The sequence below is a fragment of the Heteronotia binoei genome, chromosome 13 (genome assembly GCF_032191835.1).
Source record: "Heteronotia binoei isolate CCM8104 ecotype False Entrance Well chromosome 13, APGP_CSIRO_Hbin_v1, whole genome shotgun sequence".
Classification (NCBI taxonomy): Eukaryota; Metazoa; Chordata; class Lepidosauria; order Squamata; family Gekkonidae; genus Heteronotia; species Heteronotia binoei.
Genome location: NC_083235.1, coordinates 31,194,346 through 31,216,493, shown reverse-complemented (window position 1 = coordinate 31,216,493; position 22,148 = coordinate 31,194,346). Strand labels below are relative to the sequence as shown.

At 45.0% G+C, this 22,148-nt stretch overlaps 1 protein-coding gene across 2 annotated transcripts in view; it reads right to left on the bottom strand.

Moving 5' to 3' along the window:
• MAP3K12 (mitogen-activated protein kinase kinase kinase 12) overlaps positions 1 to 22,148 on the bottom strand; it is a 178,256-nt gene that overhangs the window by 45,855 nt on the left and 110,253 nt on the right. For both annotated transcript variants that reach the window (XM_060252246.1, XM_060252244.1), the window contains one exon: positions 9,664 to 10,153. In XM_060252246.1, the coding sequence (XP_060108229.1) occupies positions 9,664 to 10,123 (460 nt within the window). In that variant the 5' untranslated portion in view covers positions 10,124 to 10,153. The remainder of the gene's footprint in view (positions 1 to 9,663; positions 10,154 to 22,148) is intronic.

The window sequence follows — 22,148 nt, the reverse complement described above, 5'->3', positions numbered from 1 at the left end:
AAAGAGTGATTAGAATGTAGAATTCACTGCCTGAGGATGTAGCGATGGCCACAGGAATAAACAGCTTTGATTTGATAGATCCATAGAGGTTAAGTAAATATCAGTGGCTACTAACCATGGTGACTGAGGGGAACCTCTACATTCAGAGGAACTAGATAGATTCATGGAGGATAAGTCTGTATCAATGGCTACTAGCCATGGTGACTGAGGGGAACCTTCACGTCACTAAACCTTTGAATCCCAGAGCCAGGAAGCAATATCAGGAGGAAGTCTCAGCCTCTATGCCCTGTTGTTGGACCTCTAGAGGAACTGGTTGGTCACAGTGTGAGATATGATGCTGGACTAGATGGGCCACTGGTCTAATCCATCAGAGCTCTTCTTACATTCTTAAAATGCCACAAAGCAACTATGCAGCACTGCTACGAATGCTTCATATGAATGACTCATAGAGGTCTCAGAATCCAGCTTTTTCTCGGGATACAAATTTGGGCTGAGCTGCAGAGCAGCCAGCTGTGACACAAGGGCACCAAAGCAAAGTGATCATTTAGATAATTAAAACTGGCATCTATTCACAGGAACAGGGGTGGGGAATCACATCTGTGAGAGCATTCGAAGCTTGGTGCCAGTGTGGCATTGTGGTTTGAGTGTTGAATTAGGAGCTGACTAGCTCAGGTTTAAATCTCCACTTAGTTATGGGAGCTCATCAAGCGATCTTGGACCGATGGCTCTGCCTTTCAGCTTCACCTCCCTCACAGGGTAGTTGTTGTCATGAGGAGAAAGGGGAGACCAGTGGTATAAGTCTCAATGGGTCTCCAGGGGGAGAACAGCAGGATAATCAGAGCTTTTTTTCTGGAGGAGTGTGGTGGAATGGAGTTCCAGAATCTCTGAATGGAAACAAAATTCTAAAAAAAATGTTTAAAAGTTAATGAGGGGCACCCGTGTGTTTCTCCTTTATTTCCCTCTAGGGAGTTCCGGCACTTCTTTTTCCAGAAAAAAAAGCCCTGAGGATAATAAATATTGAATCAAATATATTGTCAAATGCAACATGCAGTCTTTCTAGAGGAGGGTCTTTTGAGTTGGCCTTTGGAATTCTGGCAATGTGGTGGGCACACAGCTACAAAATGGCTGCTGCGTCTTACCTTACCCTTCACATAGTTGTTTCCCACATTAACCAATCCAAAGTTTAGCCATATTTTACATCTGACTAGTTCAAGAGGGCACTGCACCCACCCTGCATCCCTGTAAGTATGAACCCAGCTGCAGGTCATTGCTTTTGAAACAATTTAGGCATCTTCCTGGAAAAACTGTTTCTAGCTGGGGAAATGAGAGGGCAGGAATTGCTCTTGCCCATCTGGTTACTAAAGGCTTGAGCTGACAGGATCGTGCCCAGGTGGCAGAAGAAAAGAAATTTCAGAGGAGGAAGTAAAGGTGGTAGGGTTACCAAGTCCAATTCAAGAAATATCTGGGAACTTTGGGGGTAGTGCCAGGAGACTTTGGGAGTGGAGCCAGGAGATATTTGGGGGGAGGTGACAAGCACAACTGAACTCCAAAGGGAGTTCTGGCCATCACATTTAAAGGGACTGCACACCTTTTAAATGCCTGCCTTCCATTGGAAATAATGAAGGATAGCAGCACCTTCTTTGGGGGCTCATAGAATTGAACCCCCTGGTCCAATCTTTTTGAAACTTGGAGGGCATTTTGAACAGATGTTTTGAAGAGATGCTATGCTGCAAATCTGGTGCCTCTACCGCAAAAAACAACTCCCCCCCAGATACCCACAGATCAATTCACCATTATACCCTATGAGAACTGGTCTCCGTAGGGAATAATGGAGTGCCTAGCAGACATCTCCCCCGCCACCACTTTCTAATATCCTTGAACATATGAAGCTGCCTTATACTGAATCAGACCCTTGGTCCATCAAAGTCAGTATTGTCTTCTCAGACTGGCAGCGGCTCTCCAGGGTCTCAAACTGAGGATTTTCACACCTACTTGCCTGGACCCTTTTTTGGAGATGCCAGGGATTGAACCTGGGACCTTCTGCTTACCAAGCAGATGCTCTACCACTGAGCCACCGTCCCTCCCCTGAAGTGGGGGGATGCCTCCAAACTGGGGGATCTCCTGCCTCCACCTGGGGATTGAAGATGAAGAAGATGAAGATATTGGATTTATATCCCGCCCTGCACTCTGAAACTCAGAATCTCAGAGCGGCTCACAATCTCCTTTATCTTCCTCCCCCACCACAGACACCCTGTGAGGTGGGTGGGGCTGAGAGGACTCTCACAGCAGCTGCCCTTTCAAGGACAACCTCTGCCAGAGCTATGGCTGACCCAAGGCCATTCCAGCAGCTGCAAGTGGAGGAGTGGGGAATCAAACCCAGTTCTCCCAGATAAGAGTCTGCACACTTAACCACTACACCAAATTGGCAACCCTAAAAGGTGGTGGCAGCAGAGGAAGGACTGGAGGAAGACAAGTTAAGTTGGGGAGAGGTGGGGGGAGAAGAGAGGGTGCCCAGCTACTATGTAATCACCTCATCTTCTTTCCCAGCTCAGGTTGCATACATATAACTTCATTGGCTTATGGTTAACTTTGATTCTTAGCTCTCCCAATAGGCTAACCCTAATGACAAATCTCAGAATGTAGGCTTCTTTGACTGAGGACAATCTCCCCCCCCCCCCACCTTGCCAATGCTGCAAAGAACCATGTATATTGATCAAACTGTGTAAGAGGTCCTTCAGTAAGTGCCCTAGGTGCTTGGAGTTGCTTTTCTGTGAGTAGTCTCCAATGTGGATCAGGAAACACTTAAACAGTACCATCCAAAGCCAAGTTATACCCTTCCAAGACACTGAGTTCAACAGCTTTAGAAAGGTGTAATCACACTGCAGCCCTGACTTAGGTGGCTGAGGCTAGCCTGATCTCATCAAATCTTGGGAATTGGATGGGAGACCACCAGGGAAACCCAGGGTTCTACCCAGAGCAAGGCAATGGCAAACCACCACTGTCCGTCTCTTGCCTTTAAAATGCTTTGGGATTGCCATCAATCAGCTGAAACTTGATGGCATATCCCACCACCAATTTCACTGCATAAAACTGCACTGGAGAGAACCCCCTTATCACAGGCAGAGGACACCTGCACAGATCTTAAGCATGGAATTGGTACTCCAATGTACCCCCCAGCTGCATGTGGTATCTTTGGAAGAGCAATTTCCATGTGGGTAGTATGCACAGACCTAACATCTGAAAAGTACTTACTCATGAAGTTTTTCAGGACCACAATATATTATAGTCTCCTGTAGTTTTATGAAATGGCTAAAAGGAACCATGGAAAGTATAGTGCTAGGGAGGCGAATCCCTTTCTCCCAAGGCATTTTCTTGCCCTTGATTTTCATCCTTCCCTATGATTTGCATACAGGGGAAAACATTCTAGTACCTCCTGATCAGAAGCATCAAATTGCTTTCAGGGCTCCGCAGTGATTTTCTTTCCTCAGTTCTCCATCTCCACTGCCCTTTCCCTCAGCCTCTGCCAACCATTCCTTCAAATTCTTCACTCTTTTATTGCCTGCTTTGTGCTCCTTCTTCAGTCAACTAGCCTTTGAGCTCTCTGTCCCTGAGATTCCCAAGCTGTTAATGTCCCTTTCCCTCACAGGAGATGGACTGTAAACTATCTTATCCTGAGTACCTGAACATTCCTTGTCATCATCTCAACTCAGCCAATCAGTATCAAGGACTTTGTCATACATAGAAGAAATGCACTTGGATTCTTGATGCTTCTTTTTCATTGTTAGTAATTTATTCAAATTTGTCAGGACTACTGGGAGCCAAACAAAGTTGGTTTGGAGAACATATCTGGGCTGCTTTGCAATCCCTGCAGAACCACATGCTACTACTACCAGTACTTTGCAAGGACTGTGATCACACATGCTAAATAATGCCATTTCAATCCACTTTCAAAGCACTTTCCAACTGAATTTTACTGTGTAAACTGGCAAAATCCAGCTTGAAAGTGCACTGAAACTGGATTGAAACGGGATTATTTAGCATGTGCAATTGCAGTCAAGGTTGTACAAATCAGTGTCCTTAATATGACTCAGAGAAATGGCCTTTCTCTTCAGTGAAGTTTACTATTACAGTTCCAGGAGGATGCTTGCATACACCTGGTAGCCTCAGATTCACTTCAGTCCAAGCCTCCTTGCCTTCAAGAGACACAACAGATAAGACAAACATTCTGGAAGTCTTACATTAGTACCTCCTTTAAGTGTCTATCTGTGGAGATTAGAGAAGGAAGCAATTGTACCTGATTTCTTCCTTGTTGCTGTGGTGCCCTGAGCAAAACATTCCTGCAATATACCAAAATCTACTCCCATGCTTTATTACAGTTTCAGGAAACCAGAATCTGGAGCAACTCTAGGCTGGGTTTTATTATGGCTCTATCAAGGCTGGGTCTAGGTAAGATGCTATGAAGTACTCTGGAAGGTCTAATTCTCCTTTCTTTGTTTAATACTGTTGATCCTGAATACAGTTATGTTCTGTTGACCTAAGAGGACTTTGCATATTCCTAAGGGGTGCTATCTTATAAAAGCTGCGGTGCATTTTGCTCGTGCGGTTCTCCTATTCCTCAAAGAGGAGCTCTGAAACAAACAGCAGGCTGTTTAGGGAGGGAGGGGAAAGATCTGCTGCTAACATGATCAATTGCCTCTATGAAATTTTCCCATAGTCAGAAAACTAGGGCAAAGGTAATGTCAAGCGTGCTTATTTCTGTAACATTATTATCTCTTAGACAAAGAGCAGGTCACTAGCTCTCTACTGCTCCCCCCTTATTTACAACCATTGGGCAACTAATAAATCCATCTGGCCCAAGGATGTTTATGCTACAGCCTGACTGGTACCACTTTCAAGTCGCCTCTCCCACAGGTTCACACAGACAACTCATCTTCTGCTAGAGAAGTGTGAGAATGGGAGATGTTTTTAATAGCCTAAATTCCTTAGTAATGAAAGAGTTAGTGTGTAGTTACCTTTGAACCTGTGACTCAAGTATGCATCTGTAATGTAACCTTTGAAGACATCCTATATAGCAACTGTGTACCTGTATACGCCATTACTCCCAAGGCTTGTGTCCTTGGTACAGCTTCTGAGTTTCTAACAATAAATCAGCTTTGATTTAAAACAAAAGACTGCTTATTGAGAAATATCGACGCTTGACATTTTGGGAGTAATCTTATTTGGGGACGTAACCAAATTGGAAACTGTCTACCTAAATGGTGGAGAGAGCTCCAGATAACGGAGAAACCCCCGAAGCCCCAGAACGACCAATTAGCGAAGATCAAGGACCCGACACAGCCCCGAGACAACCTCCGTGGCACGTCCTCGACGCCAGGAGGCCGGCAGGGCGAGGGTCTCTGCAGCACATACAGCGACTATTTATCACCCCAATGGATTGGGGCCCCAGGAGGTCCACCAACCTAATGGATGAAGCACCCGCTCGGAGGGAGGCGATCTTGGCACTACCCCCCACACACACACGCACACGGATGGGAGACGACAGTGACCAGGGCGCTTTACGCCATTACTCCAAAGGCTTGTGTTCTTGGTACAGCTTCTGAGTTTCTAACAAAACAGCTTTGATTTAAAACAAAAGACTGCTTATTGAGAAATATCAGCACTTGACAGGTAACCAGCTCTGTCTGGGGAAAGATTCCTCCACCTGCAATCTATTTTAAGCTGCTCCATGTTTTATGTTTTTTCTTATACTCTTGCTATTTTTGAATGCTGGGTTTTAATAACTTTTATGATGTTTATGTTTTTATATTCTGTAAGCAGCTGATTCCTTGGAGAGACAGTGTAGAAATTTTCCAAATACATACATAATAACTCCCTAAGGGGAGCAGCACTAATTTCTTCTGCTTTGGGGATATCTAGATTAGACTACTGCAATGTGTTCTTCATGAGGCTGCCCTTGAAGCATGCATGGAGCTAACAAGTGGTTACAGAATGCTGCAGACAGAATGCTGACTGAGGAAGACTGTAGAGACCATATCACTTCAGTCTTGGCCTCTTTGCGTTGGCTCCCAATTTGTTTCCAGTCTCCATTCAAGGTGCTGATTTTGACCTTTAAAGCACTATATGGTTGGGATCAACACACCTTAAGGACCACCTATTCCCATACGAAACCACCTGATCACCATTGTCATCCTCAGAAGCCACGGTTCATGTGTCCCCAGCGTTCTGAGCTTAGACAGGTAGCCACAAGAGATAGCCTTTTTGGTTGTGGCACCAAAATTATGGAACTAGAAATATTGGTCTGTCCTGTTCAGGCACTCTATTCTGCCAGTAAGCAAAGACTTTTTTTGGTTTGTCTGACATTCTCCGAATGACCCCTCCTTCCTGCTTTGTGTTTTAATTACTGTTTTATATGTGCTTTTAATGTGTATTTTACTTTTGGTTTTAATTATTGTTATGAATCATTTGAATGATATGTTTTTATAACATTTTGCTTTAACAGTTAGCCTTCTTAATAGTCCTGATTAGGCATAAAGGCGCCATACAAATTCTGTAAATAAGTAAAATGTTAGTGTTTTGTGACATTAGCAGCCATTTATCCAATTCCCATCCCTGTCCCATTCCTGTTTGCATGCTTAGCAGCGAACAAGAAGAGACAAAGCTTGCCCAGATAGGTAGACCTGAAAGGAAAGGCCCAAGAAGAGGCAAAGACAGGCCTCATTTTGGGCAGCAGCTCACAGGAGCGGAGCTCTAGAACCTCTAAATTTTATTGTGTTCTTTCTTTCTTACCCTCCCCCCAATAATTGCTTCTGGGCTTCATTGTTCAACCCCCCTGTGAGAATTTTGCTGAACTATAAGATTTGACAAACCTTCTAATACTTTTCCCCACAAAAAATGGAAAAATAACCAAAACATATAAAGTAGACAGATAGAAATCTTCATCATGCCACTGTGGCCACATAGGAGAAAGTAATTTTAAAAGTATGATGGGAGTAAGGTTTTATTATGACAATGATAATTCAAGAAGCATTTTAAGATAGATGCTGAGCTGATATAATTTAATACACCTTCTGGTGATGTCAGGGGTATGTGACATTTGCAAATGATTTATGCAAACTAATTGTGCTAATGAGCTCTGGCCCCTCTTTTTCTATGAAATGACCCCGACCCCCCCCCCCCCCCCGGGGCACCGAGCAGTGAGCTACAACCAGTGGAGCTATGGAACGATCTGGAAACATTTCCCCACAGGATTTCTTACAAGAGGGATGGATATTTTTGATCTGGGCAATTTGCACAGAATAAACTGATACTGTAATGGCTGGTGGGGGAAGCGATGCTGTTGGAGCATTCCCTCCTTCAACACAAGGTGCGAGATCACAGGTTAAGTGGAGCAGCTTACATTAAATAAATAGCTAGTTAAAACTGACAACGGATTTAAAGGTCAAAACCAGCATCGTGAATAAGGCTTCGAGAAAACTGGCAACCTGAGCAAATCTTGAAAGACAGGTATGATCTCCTTTGGCTGGCACCCGCTGAGACACTAAGGGCTTGTCCCCATGAGATGCTGGGACAGCCATAAGATCTTCCTTCCCAGAGTTCTTTTTTAAAAAATGGAAACAGCAGCTGTGCAGGGAGGGGAGGGAGGTCTAATTCTTCTCCCTTCACGATTTTGCATATCAAAATTAATACACAGACACATACAATCCAGGCTGTGGTTACCCTCTGCTTAAGTTTTTGAGTTCTCTAGAACTCTTCCTAGGGATGGATGTCAAGAAGAAGAAGGGGAAAGGAAAGAACACATTTTTTCAAGTCATGGTGTTAAGGCCTCTTTGTCTGCATTCTGAGTGCAGGATGCTGTGCTTACTTCAATGTTTTGAAAATCCAACCTGATAAAGAGTTCTGCAGAACCCTGAAGCTTGCATAATATGTGTATATATGTATGTGTGTATTCGTATTTCCAACTAGCGTCAGTTGGTTAGAGCTTAGAAGCTAACGAGGGTCAGCCCTGTTCAGTACTTGGATGAGAGACCACCCAGGAAGACGGGTTGGCCATGCAGAGGAAGGCAATGGCAAACCACCTCTGTGCCTCTCTTGCCTTGAACGTGGAATTTCATGGGTCACTTTCCCACTGAAAAACTTTTGAAGGCAACTAAAGAGAGCTTAAAATATGAAATAACAAGCAAAAATAGGTACAATTATTAAAACCCTAACAACAACAACAGAATTGCAGAGGATTCCACAGTGGTCCAGATCCCTGTTCCTTAAGGATGCATCTTGTACACCAGATGACACATTTAGTTATATCCAGTGCTATTTTTGTAGCAGGGACTTCTTTGCATATCAGGCCACACACCCCTTATGTAGCCAATCCTCCAAGAGCTTACAGGGCTCTTATTACAGGGAGGATTGGCTATATCAGGGGGGTGTAGCCTAATATGCAAAGGAGTTCCTGCTACAAAAAAAAAGCCCTGGTAATATCATTTCTACTCTGGCTTTCTCATCAACAGATCCAAAGCTGTCTCTAATAATATAATTTTAAAACACCTTTTTTTAAAAAAGCGTTAAAACCCTTAAATTAAATTATGTTGAAAAATGACAGAAATATTAAAAGTTAAATTGCTAGCGTCTCAAAAGGATGCATTCTTCTGATAAAAAGTCTTGTGAAACCATTCTAATTTTCCTAAGTTCTGGAAACTCAATAGGGGGGGGTGGTTCCTAACATGCACAGGGAGACCATTACACCATGTGGGGGCACCACAGAGAGTGCTTGAGAATGCGCAGCTATCTTAACCTGCCAGCAGTTGGAATGGCCAAAAGACCTTGGTAGAAGACAGCTCTGTTGTTAAAGGTAAAAAGGTAAAGGTAGTCCCCTGTGCAAGCACCAGGTCATTACTGACCCATGGGGTGATGTCACATCAGGACATTTTCTTGGCAGACTTTTTACAGGGTGGTTTGCCATTGCCTTCCCCAGTCATCTACACTTTACCCTCCAGCACACTGGGTACTCAGGTCATGAGCAGACCTTGGACTACAGTACTGCAGCTTACCACTCTGTGCCACGAGGCTCTGCTGTTACACAGAGATATACCTGAAGAGATACCTAATGGTACTCCTGGCTTCAGCTGCGTCCTGAGAATCAGGACCTTTTTTTTTGTGGAGATTTAGATCCTGCATTGTTAACGCAAGGTGAGTTCCTTCTTTGTTATTATGTCCTTGGAGGTAGCAGTGAGCTAGCAAGATCACAGAGCAAGTAAATAATGGCACAAGACCTCTGTCAAGTACCTTTTCCCCCAGCCAATTTTCAATTTAACCCAAGAGCTGCTGTGAGAACCTGTCATTTGGTCACTTTCTGAGACCATAGCTTGTTCTTACAACTACCAGATCCCTTTAATGCCCAATGATTACCACTACCAACTGGCGGGACACCAGCTCTGTTTTAATTATATGGATCCAGTTGTGGTGTAGTGGTTAGAAACTGGGAGACCCAGATTCAAATCCCCACTCAGCTATGAACCTCACTTGGTTACCTAGCACCACTATTTCTCTCAGGTTAACCAATCTTGCAGGGTTATTTTGTGGACAAAATGGGAGGGGAGAACCCTGTATGCCGCTTTGAACTCTTTGGCGAGCTACAAATGGATTGATGAATAGATAGAGAGATCTCACCTTCTTGTTGTTGCTTGTGTTCGGTAGAATATGCTTTGCCGATCATGGTCCAAACAGGTTTGAGGCAACCAAATAGCCCTTCCAGAAAGCCACTCCCTGTTTGGCAGTGGATCCGTACTTGGTCGGCATGGTAACGGGTAGCCCGCACCTCAGGATTCCCAGCGCCAGCTCCGGCACCAGCTCCCCCTCCACCAGCTTCGTTCTCTTGTAGCTGCAGCACACTGTTGGCAAACTGGTCATGCGTCTCCTCGCTGGGCGTGGGGCTGTGTCCTCCGCCGCCCCCTCCGCCGCCATCGATGGGCAACACGTCCCGCAATACACATTGTGTCGGGGTCAGGTCCTTTTCAGGGGTGCAGTCAGAGGCATCCGGGTCCAACTTGCGGAGGGAGCTCTCCGTAAGGATAGTGTTGAAGCTGCCAAAAGATGGGGAAGGTGTACGGGTCTCATGCAGGCACGCCATGACGATCTTTGGGTAATGTGCAGCTAGTATCTATGAGGAGGGCAATGAAAAGAGAAAGGAAACTTTGTGGATAGGATTACTAACAGCATGAGGCAGTTGGTGGTATTTGCAGGGCAAGATTTTTACCTGTTAATACCAACATCATATCAAAAAGAAACTGGATCAAAGCTTTAATTACATTTTTACATGATAATCCCTACCTCCCAATAATTCCTAGCTCCTGCCTCCTGCAGAAGTTCCACATCTTGCAACTCAGAGGTCAGCTGGTCAAGCACAGTGTAGTGTTAAGACTAGGATCTGGGAGTCCTAGGTTTGAATCTCCACTTTACTATGGAAGCTTGCTGGGTGACCTTGAGTCAGTTACTGTCTCTCATCTTAACTTACCTCACAGGGTTGTTGTTGTGAGAAAATGGAAGCGGGTAGAATGACAAGGTAAGCAGTTTTGGGCCCTCATTGGGAATAAAAATTGGGGCATAAACAAATTCCCAACTGTAGCCCAGTGGCCACAGTTGGGAACCTTCTGAAACAGACAAGAAAAGGGTCAGACATCTTAGTCTGTGCATAAAATGTAAATTGCAGGTTCATGAAGCCTTATGTTGCTTTGGGACTGTGCAGGGAAGGAAGGAGGGATTTAACCCTTCAATGTCTAGTATTTAGAAGACCTAGATGCCACAGTTTCAGATTGCTATGTGTTTCCTTATCCTAATTCCATGGTCTTCAACCCATGGATTACCTGATGGATTATAAATCCCTATAGAATCCCCCCTTTTTTGCTGCTTTGTGAAAGGTCCTTTTCTTCGTGCACATGCATAGAGAGCAAGGCCCCCCAACTTTTCTGCCTCCCCTTGCCCCCCTTGATGAGAGAAGTAGCAGAACAGCAAGGTCATGACAGTCAGTGGCTGAGAGAATTCCTTTTTAAACATAGCTTCTGAGAAAAGATCTTTTTCTTGCCTTTTCTCTTTCTTTGGCCTGGACACTCTCACCCAGTCGTCATCTTGTGGTGGAGCTCATCCAGGGATTGTTATGCAGCTGCACAAACTATTCAGTGGACAAGGAGGTGGAACTCTCAGAAGGAGGAGGAGGAACTCTCAGAAAGGTGCAGGAGCTGCGCTCCTGTGAGCTCTCACTGAATCTGAGGTCTGCTCCCACCTATTGGTCCTCCACTACTCTGAGTGTGCTGGCAGCATGGAACCCCACCCTCCCCATCAGTAAGGTCATACTCTTCTTGTCACATGACTCAAATGATATCACTGCCTGTTGCATGCAGTCCCAGAGATCTTGGTCTAGGATGAAGACTGATACACTAGTGGATGCAAACTATTGAGTCGGATGCTGTGATCTGGTACATTAAGTACTGATGACTGCAGGTCTTTGTGGTTCTCCCCTCCTCCCAACGACTATTTCCAACCCTGCGAATGTTGATTTCTAGTAAGGTTGCCAACTTACAGGTTGTTGCTGGAGATCTCCTGGGATTACAACTGATCTCCAGATGATAGAGTTCACTTCACCAGGATGAAATGGCCACTTTGGGAGGTGGACTGTATGGCATTATACTCCACTGAAATCCCTCCTCTCCTCAAACCCTGCCCTCCTCAGGCTTCACCTCCCAAATCTCCAGGTATTTCCCACGCCAGAGCTGGCAACCCTAATTCCTGAAGTTACAGGATCCATGGAAAGCGAACAGCCAATTGGGTTAGAAGACTGCTGTGGGAAGAGGGGAAAGGGCGAAATAATTCCCTCCTGTCTCTTGTGCAAATGGAGCTCTGCTGATGGAAGAGGCAGACAGGAGTCATTTCCCCCACTGCAGCCATCCAACCTCCACAGCTGTTATGCCAGGAATCCCAGGAAAGTTCAAAATGGCTGCCGAGGGAAGAGAAAAACCAGGAAGATCAGGGATCCTTATGTGGACCTTGCAAGGCCCAAGTGCTGGATCCAACTGATCACCCAACAGAAAGACAAACAGAAAAATGGCATGGAGGAAATAAGTTCCCCTTTCTCCACACAAACAGCCATGCAGGCACCATTAAGTTACAGTACCGACTCCTATGTTCCAGGCACATGACTGGTTGGGTGTTTAGGTCTGTCCATTGCTCTGTTCCTATGAAACTGCTTGAAATAGTTCCCTGGAGGGAGTTCCATGAGGGAGATTGTGAGCATTCAGTGGTTTGCCACACAGTGGGCCACCCCCCCCCCCCCCCCGGCCGCTGCCACAATGCACTTGCTAATCTTCAGCATATTTCCTAGACCTTGGAGACATAAAGGCAGAGTTTTTGTCTGGATTAAAATCTTCCCTGCAAAAAAAGATCTATACATGAGTTTTCTCAGCCAGCAAACAGACATCCTTCATTAAAACTGCACAATAACCCAGTTCAGGCTGCCTCCTATTGTCAGTTAGTGGTGATGCTGCTGGGATTCCCTCTCCACTGCAACATGAGCTGCATCTAGGGTTGCCAATCCCCAGGTGGGGGCAGGGGATCCCCCGGTTTGGAGGCCCTCCCTCTGCTTCAGGGTCATCAGAAAGCGGGGAGAGGGGAGGGAAATGTCTGCTGGGAACTCTATTATTCCCTATGGAGATTTATTCCCATAGAAAATAATGGAGAATTGATCTGCGAGTATCTGGGGCTCTGGGGGGGGGGCTGTTTTTTGGGGTAGAGGCACCAAATTTTCAGTGCAGCATCTAGTGCCTCTCCCCAAAATACCCCCCAAGTTTCATAAAGATTGGATCAGGGGGTCCAATTCTATGAGCCCCAAAAGAAGGTGCCCCTATCCTTCATTATATCCTATGGAAGGAAGGCATTGAAAAGGTGCGGAGTCCCTATCAATGTGGTAGCCAGAACTCCCTTTGGAGTTCAATTCTGCTTGTCACAGCCTTGATCTTGGCTCCACCCCTAATGTCTCCTGGCTCCACCCCCAAAGTCACCTGGCTCCACCTCCAAAGTCCCCAGATATTTCTTGAATTGGACTTGGCAACCCTAGCTGCATCAGAGCATCTTGGTGCATTTGGAGAATGAAGTCACTTGACCAGGGTTTTCTTTGTAGAAAAAGCCCAGCAGGAACTAATTTTCATATTAGGCCACACCCCTGCCATCATTGTTTTACATAGGGCTTTATTTAGAAAAAGCTCAGCAGGACCTCATTTGCATATTAAGCCAAACCCCCTGGCACCAAGCCAGCCAGAACTGTGTTCCTGTGCATTCCTGCTCCAAAAAAGCCCAGCACTTGACTGTATAAAGGCAGAGGCTTCAGTGCTGCAAGAAGTCCAATAAACTCCATTATGGTAGCTTCCTTGTTCAAGGCACATATCTGTCCTAAAGGCACACCAACACATCCTGTTTTTAGTTGCCTCTGACAGCCCCCATCACCAGTGCAAATAAAATGGGATAGGGTGAAAGAGAGGGGAGGTAGAAATTTTTATTTAACTCAGATTTATCACCTGAGCCACAAAGGAATTTGACAGCTGGGAAGTTCACAACAAACCATGAATATGAAGTCTGTATCTGTAAAACCATTCAGATCTCATAAATGAGGACCCCCCATGAATAAGTTTCCTAATAACTTCCTCAGTAAATGCCAAGAGATTTTGGGGGCAGTTCCTGAGGAGGGTAGAGTTTGTGGAGGATCTGATGTCACTTCCAGGTGATGCTTCAGTCTGCCTACCCTACTCTCAAGGATATTTACCATCAAGACTAGGAAAAACTCCTAGAATGTCCCTCTGTGGATACCATTTTCTCTCCCCTTCCTCATTCCCTCAGGAGTGGAAAGTTTGAGCTGGGGATTGATAAATCCTTCCAGGAGGGCAAACAGAAGGCCTATCCATGAGGCCTTTAAGTACTGAGTCCATACCAGTGAACTGGCTGGCAAACCCAGTGTTGGATTTGACAGCAAACAGAAACAGTATAATAAAGCAATGACAGTCTCTTGCAACTTAAAGATGGCCAGTTTGCCAGCCTCCAGGTGGGGCCTGGAGATCTCCTGCTTTTATAACTGACCTCCAACAGGCAGAAATCAGCTCCCTTGGAGAAAATAGCTGCTTTGAAGCGTGGACTCTATGGCATTGTATCATGCTGAGGACCCTCCCTTCCCCAAACCCCACCCTCTCCTGGATCCACCCCCAAATTCTCCAAGTGTTTTCCAACACAGACCTGGTAACCCTAATGGCTGAGCAGCTACAGAAACAGCATGAGGTTTCTAAATTAGTTACACCCTAAGCAGGGCAACAAAATTAGGCCTCTAAAAGGGACTTAAATATGGGCAAATTAAAAAAAATCTTACCCCCAAAGAAAGAGATCAGGGGAAAGTAAAAGCAACTCTCAGGGGGGTACAGCTCCCCCCTCCACAAAAGAATCGGCGAGCTGGACAAATGGATTGATTAAGAAGATGGAATTCTTGGCCTGGAACAAATGCAAAGCTTAGTGGAGGGCCAAGAGGAAAATGGAAGATTTTTTTTCCCCTCAGAAAGGGTGCTAAGAAGCTTTAATGTAATATCTTGCACAGGAAGCCAACAAAGAGGGTCTTAAAGTAGCAAGGGGGATTACGTGATCAGAGCGGCAAGCAAGAAAAAGAAGTTGAGCATCTTAGGACGAAGAAGAGAGACAGGGAGACGTAACAAAGAAAAGAGAACTCACAGCGTTTCTCTCAGCCTCAGGGTGAGCCCTATATTCAGAATTCAGTGGATTGAGATGCATACATTAAGGGTCATGAAACACTGGACCAGCTGTAAGCTCAGCTCCTATTCCCAAGCTTGGATCTCATTGTTTTAATGGTTTAATTTTTTTTTCATCTGAATTGAACTTTACATACCTATGTTAGCTACCCTGTAGACGGTATTAAAGGGAGATAAATTTTAAATAAAAAATGTTCACCATGATTGTTAACAATAAAAGAATAACAATAAAGCAGCTTGTAACAATAAAGCAATGTAAAAGCGTTCACAGGATTGTGTGTGTGTGTGTGTCACTGATCAATAGGGTTGCCTGGGGTGGGGATGGCTGTCAGTGACATCATACCTGGGGTGGTGGGGATGGCTGTCAGTGACATCATAAAATCACTTCCAAGGAAATCCAAGATTGACATCCATCACACCTCTCTAGAAATTGCCAAATCCCACTGATTCCTAGAAAGGACTTATGCCTCCTCTGTTTTTCCCCCTGGAAGTGACGTCATGTTGTTGGCCAGATGGCCATTAATAAAAATATATCCCATGACTGGTTCAAGTGGCAGTAGGAAATGGAAGTCAGGTACTGGGGATCCCTCATCCCTGGGGGTGGGGTGCTGCCAGCCCCACTAATGAATCTGTGCTGAGAACAGCCAATTTCTTCCACAAGTCTGCAGAGCTTTTTTCTCCTCTCCAGAGTTTGACACCTACAGCGGAAAGGTAAGTGAGGACACTTCCAGATAGTTGCTCTCTAAATGTTTTAACTGCTTTCACCCTTAGATACATGGAAAGTATGCCCTGGGTACTGAATGCTACTGCCATTGGGATTACTAAGGACTTTTCTGCTCTCTTTATTTATGTTCTTTGCATAATCTAAAACCACTCCTTGTCCCTCCCCCCTCAGAGGCTGTTGTAGCATGCAGTTTGCAACTATTTAAGCATGTGTTTGCTCCTGTTCTATCATCAGGGCTCTTTGGTGGGGCTTTTTCCGTGGTGGCACCCTGCCTTTGGAATACCCTCACCTGGCACCTACCTAACTTCCATTTAGGCACCAGACAAAAACATTCATTTTTACCCAGGTTTTTAACAAAGGGGTGGTTTAGAGGATAAGGAGTTGGTTTTTATACACTGCTTTTCTCTACCTTAAGAGCCCCGTGGCGCAGAGTGTTAAAGCTGCAGTACTGCAAGTCCTAAGCTCTGCTCACGACCTGAGTTCGATCCCCGGTGGTAGCTGGGTTTTCAGGTAGCCGGCTTGAGGCTGACTCAGCCTTCCATCCTTCCAAGGTCAGTAAAATGAGCTTGCTGGGGGGAAATGAGCTTGCTGGGGGGAAAGTGTAGATGATTGGGGAAGGCAATGGCAAACCACCCCGTAAAAAAGTCTGCCATGAAAACGTTGTGAAAGCAACTTCACCCCAGAGTCGGAAACGACTGCTGCTTGCACAGGGAACCTTTCCTTTCCTTTATTCTCTACCTTAAGGCATCTCAAAGCATTTGCAATATCCTTCACTTCCTCTCCCCACAACATGCAACTTGTGTGGGGTGCTCAGAGAGAACTGTAACTGGCCCATGTGCAGGAGTAGGGAATCAAATCTGGCTCTCCAGGTTAGAGTCCACTGCTCTTAACCCCTACACCATGCTGGCCCTCAACTAAGATATTTTATCATTCAAACTGGGTTGCCAGTCTCCAGGTGGCGGCTGGAGAGCTCCTGATATTAGAACTTGTCTCCAAGTTACAGAGATCAGTTCCGCTGGAGCAGGGCTTTTTTTGTAGCAGGAACTCCTTTGCATATTAGGCCACACACCCCTGATGTAGTCAATCCTCCTGTAGCTTACAGGAGGCCCTGTACTAAGAGCCCTGTAAGCTCTTGGAGGATTGGCTACATCAGGGTATGTGGCCTAATATGCAAAGGAGTTCCTGCTACAAAAAAAGCCCTGCCCTGGAGAATATGGCTCCTTTGGAAGACGGCAGCCTCTATAAATTACACCAACTGGCATCTGTTAGCTTATTATGCATGATTTATTCAACTGCAGCTAGCTATGGAGAAAGGCCCTGCTGTCTGATCCCTGGAACTCTGCTCATCATCCTTGGTAAAATTCCACCTGGCATTGCTTGCCTGCTTTCCATTTTTCTGCTCTGACATGCTACGAACTTGCTTTACCCTAATGGAAGACAGCAGAGATACTCCAGATGTTGAATCCTGGTTGCAGATGCCCCCCAAGGTCATCTAGTCCAGCCCCCTGCACAATGCAGGAAATTCACAAATACCTCCCCCTAAATGCAGGATCAGTACTGCTGTCAGATGCCCATCTAGCCTCTGTTTAAAAACCTCCAAGGAAGGAGAGCCCACCATCTCCCAAGGGAGCCTGTTCCACTGAGGAACTGCTCTGTCAGGAAGTTCTTCCTAATGTTGAGTCAGAAACTCTTCTGATTTATTTTCAACCCGTTGGTTCTGGTCCTACCTTCTGGAGCAACAGAAAATAATTCCACACCATCCTCTATATCACAGCTCTTCAAGTACTTGAAGATGGTGATCGTATCACTTCTCAGCCGCCTCCTCTCCAGGCTAAATGTACCCAGCTCCTTTAACCTTTCTTCATAGGACTTGGTCTCCAGCCCCTCACCATCTTCGTCACCCTCCTCTGGACCCATTCAAGCTTGTCTATATCCTTCTTAAAATGTGATGCCCAAAACTGAACACAATATTCCAGGCGAGGTCTTACCAGAGCAGAGTAAAGCAATACCAACACTTCACATGAACTTTCTGTTTAAAAAGGTAAAGGTAGTCCCCTGTGCAAGCACCAGTCATTTCCAACTCTGGGGTGACATTGCTTTCACAACATTTTCACGGCAGACTTTTTTACGGGGTGGTTTGCCATTGCCTTCCCCAGTCATCTACACTTTCCCCCCAGCAAGCTGGGTACTCATTTTACCGACCTTGGGAGGATGGAAGGCTGAGTCAACCTGGAGCCGGCTACCTGAAACCAGTTTCTGCTGGGATCGAACTCAGGTCGTAAGCAGAGAGTTCAGACTGCAGTACTGCAGCTTTACCACTCTGCACCGCAGGGCTCTTATACTTTCTGTTACTACAGCCCAAAATTGCATTTGCCTGCTTAGCCACTGCATCATACTGTTGACTCATGAGCTAAAAAAAAGAAGAAAGGTTTCAAAAGTTTTCCAAAAAGTGAAAGAGAAGATGACCAGCATACACCAGGGAGAAGAGAATTCCAAATGAATTGGAAGGAAAGAAAGAAAGAGATAAAGGTAGAAATCAGTAGAGAGATTTCTTTAAAAGGTCAAGGGAGGGCAGTCTTTTGACTGAAACATCTGTGCGCCAAGACTGCCTGATGAGGGCCTGTGGAGAGATGTTTTTTGTTGGCAGTGGGACAACCTTTTGTGGGAGATCAAGGGCAGCTTTCTATAGAGAATGCTTAATATCCAGGCCTGAATTCACTGTATTCATAATATACCTCAAGACTGCCGTTACCATTATTTTGAAATGAAAATCCCTTGCTGCAGAAAACCTAGATTAAAAAAAAATTACTTTGGTCTTTTGGGAAAAAGGGGGGGTGGACAGAACTGCCAGCCCATTGTAGAACTAAAGACCAATTGGGGGAAAGGATTGATGTCATCTTTCTAGCGCCAGCAGTGCTATATAAAGAATTAGAAAATAAATACGTCTCACAATAGCCCCACAGGTATGTCGTTCTCCACTTCCTACACGCATCATACACAGATGCAAAGCTGAAAAGCTAGCCCTGCAAGATTTTCTCTACCCAGCAAGCCTGAACTTTTGTCATAAGTGCAAAATGATTTTAATAATTATACTTATCATTTATACAGCACTTTCCCCGCTAAGCATTCCAACGGTTCATGATGATTATCTCAGTATTCCTGACAAATATCACCTTGGTGGGCATTAAGATAAGGCTAGATGTATTTTAAAAAAATACATCCATAAATACATTCTGTGGAAATTATTATTATCATTCATGAATTACAAGTTGGGGGCAGAGGTAAGAGAATGGGCAGGCTTGGGTTCAGAGCTGAGCTGAGCATCCAACTAGGATTGCCAGGTTCCCAGAATCTCAGACCCTGCCACTCGTTGGGTGGGGCCTGGTGCTATTACACAGAATAGCAGTACCACTGGGTGTATTTCCACATACCTCTGGGAATCTGGCATCTACAGAGTACAAGTCCACTTGCACCTTAAATAGGTAAAGGTAGTCCCCTGTGCAAGCACCAGTCATTTCCAACTCTGGGGTGACATTGCATCACAACATTTTCATGACAGACTTTTTAATGGGGTGGTTTGCCATTGACTTCCTCAGTCATCTACACTTTACCCCCAGCAAACTGGGTACTCATTTTACCAACGTTGGAAGGATGGAAGGCTGAGTCAACCTTGAACCGGCTACCTGAACCCAGCTTCCACTGGGATCCAATTCAGCTCATAAGCAGAGCTTGGACTGCTGCACTTTAGCTTACCACTCTGCGCCACAGGGCTCTCCACTTGCACTTTAGAGATCAACAACATTTTATTTCTTTTTTTTGTGGGGGTATTTTGTGTGTCTGAATATTGTGTGCGTTTGGGCTTGTGTGCCTGGAAGTCTGCCTTCTGGTGATCCCTAGTGGGGCTTGGACATTTCAGAGAGGTGGCTTCCTATTGCCTGCCTCTGCATCTCAGCTCTAGTCTTCCTTGGAGGTCTCCCATCAAAGTGCTTGCCAGGGTTGGCCCTGCTTAGCTTCTGTGATCTGATGAGACTGGGGTTGCCTGGCCTATCCAGGGCAGGGCGAGACCAACAAAATTTTCCACTGTATACGCTTTTGTGAGTCAACATTCTTTTTTTCAGATACTCATATCTGATGAGTCCAATAGCACCTTAGAGTCCAACAAAATTTTCCAGAGCATAAGCTTTTGTGAGTCAAAGCTTACTTTCTCAGATATGACCAAATAAACTTTGAGTCACAAAAAAGTTATACCCTGGAAAGTTTTATTTATTTAAGATGCAACTAGACTTGAATTTGTGTTCTGTTTCTGCAAACTAACATGGCTACCCACATTCAGGGACGACCCTGCCGTTAAGGCAAACAAGGCCCAGGGAATGGTCTTCTGAGGGTACCAAATTGGGTGCCTCCATGTGACTCAGTGAAATTATCAGTGCAGGGGGGCACCAGAAGTTAGCCTTGCCTAGGGTGCCAGGCAGTCTAGGGCCAGCCCTGCCCACTTGAAACCACCTTCATGTGGCATCTCTGAATGTGTGCAGTAGTTATGACCCTTGTAGAAGGAAGATACCATGTGTTTGTGTGTGTGTGTGTGTGTAAAGTGCCATCAAGCGACAGCTGATTAACATAAGAACATAAGAGAAGCCATTTTGGATCAAGCCAATGGCCCATCCAGTCCAACACTCTGTGTCACACAGTGGCCAAAAATTATATACACACACATACACATATATATATATATATATACAAACACTGTGGCTAATAACCACTGATGGACCTCTGCTCCATATTTTTATCTAACCCCCTCTTGAAGCTGGCTATGCTTGTAGCCGTCACCACCTCCTGTGGCAGTGAATTCCACATGTTAATCACCCTTTGGGTGAAGAACTACTTCCTTTTATCCGTTTTAACCTGTCTGCTCAGCAATTTCATCGAATGCCCACGAGTTCTTGTATTGTCAGAAAGGGAGAAAAGTACCTCTTTCTCTACTTTCTCAATCCCATGCATTATCTTGTAAACCTCTATCATATCACCCCCGCAGTCGACGTTTCTCCAAGCTAAAGAGTCCCAAGCGTTTCAACCTTTCTTCATAGGGAAAGTGTTCCAGCCCTTTAATCATTCTAGTTGCCCTTTTCTGGACTTTCTCCAGCGCCATAATATCCTTTTTGAGGTGCGGCAACCAGAACTGCATACAGTACTCCAAATGAGACCGCACCATCGATTTATACAGGAGCATTATGATACTGGCTGATTTGTTTTCAATTCCCTTCCTAATAATTCCCAGCATGGCGTTGGCCTTTTTTTATTGCAAACGCACACTGTCTTGACATTTTCAGTGAGTTATCTACCACGACCCCAAGATCTTTCTCTTGGTCAGTCTCTGCCAGTTCACACCCCATCAACTTGTATTTGTAGCTGGAATTCTTGGCTACAATGTGCATTACTTTGCACTTGACCACACTGAACCTCATCTGCCATGTTGACGCCCACTCACCCAGCCTCAACAGATCCCTTTGGAGTGCCTCACAATCCTCTCTGGTTCTCACCACCCTGAACAATTTAGTGTCATCTACAAACTTGGCCACTTCACTGCCCACTCCCAACTCTAAATCATTTATGAACAAGTTAAAGAGCATGGGACCCAGTACTGAGCCCTGCGGCACCCCACTGCTTACCATCCTCCACTGCGAAGACTGCCCATTTATACTCACTCTCTGTTTCCTGTTAATTAGCCAGGTTTTGATCCACAAGAGGACCTGTCCTTTTACTCCATGACTCTCGAGCTTTCTAAGGAGCCTTTGATGAGGAACTTTATGAAAAGCTTTCTGGAAGTCAAGGTAAACAACATCTATTGGGTCTCCTTTATCCACATGTTTGTTCACCCCCTCAAAGAAATGTAACAGGTTAGTGAGACAAGATGTTCCCTTACAGAACCCATGCTGAGTCTTCCTCAATAACCCATGTTCATCAATGTACCTACTCATTCTTTCCTTGATAATGGTTTCTACCAACTTTCCCAGTATTGAAGTCAGACTGACTGGCCTGTAATTTCCCGGATCTCCTCTGGAACCCTTTTTAAAGATGGGGGTGACATTTGCTACCTTCCAGATTTCAATGAAAGATTACATATTTTTGTCAGAAGATCCACAAGTTCAACTTTGAGTTCTTTCAGAACTCTTGGATGTATGCCATCCAGACCTGATGACTTATTAGTTTTTAATTTGTCTATCAGTTGTAGGACCTTCTCTCTTGTCACCTCAATCTGACTCAGGTCTTTCAACACCCCTTCCAAAATTAGTGGTTCTGGAGCAGGCAAACACTTCTCGTCTTCCACAGTGAAGACAGAGGAAAAAAATACATTCAGTTTCTCAGCCATTTCCCTATCCTCCTTCAGTAATCCTTTTACCACTTGGTCATTCAAGGGCCCCACTGCCTCCCTGGCTGGTTTCCTGCTTCTAATATATTTGAAGAAATTTTTATTGTTGGTCTTTATGTTTTTTGCAATATGCTCCTCATAGTCCCTTTTTGCCTGCCTGATCACAGTCTTGCATTTAATTTGCCACAGCCTGTGTTCCCTTTTATTAATCTCACTTGGACTAGCTTTCCACCACTTAAAGGAGTCCTTCTTAACTTTTACAGCTTCCATT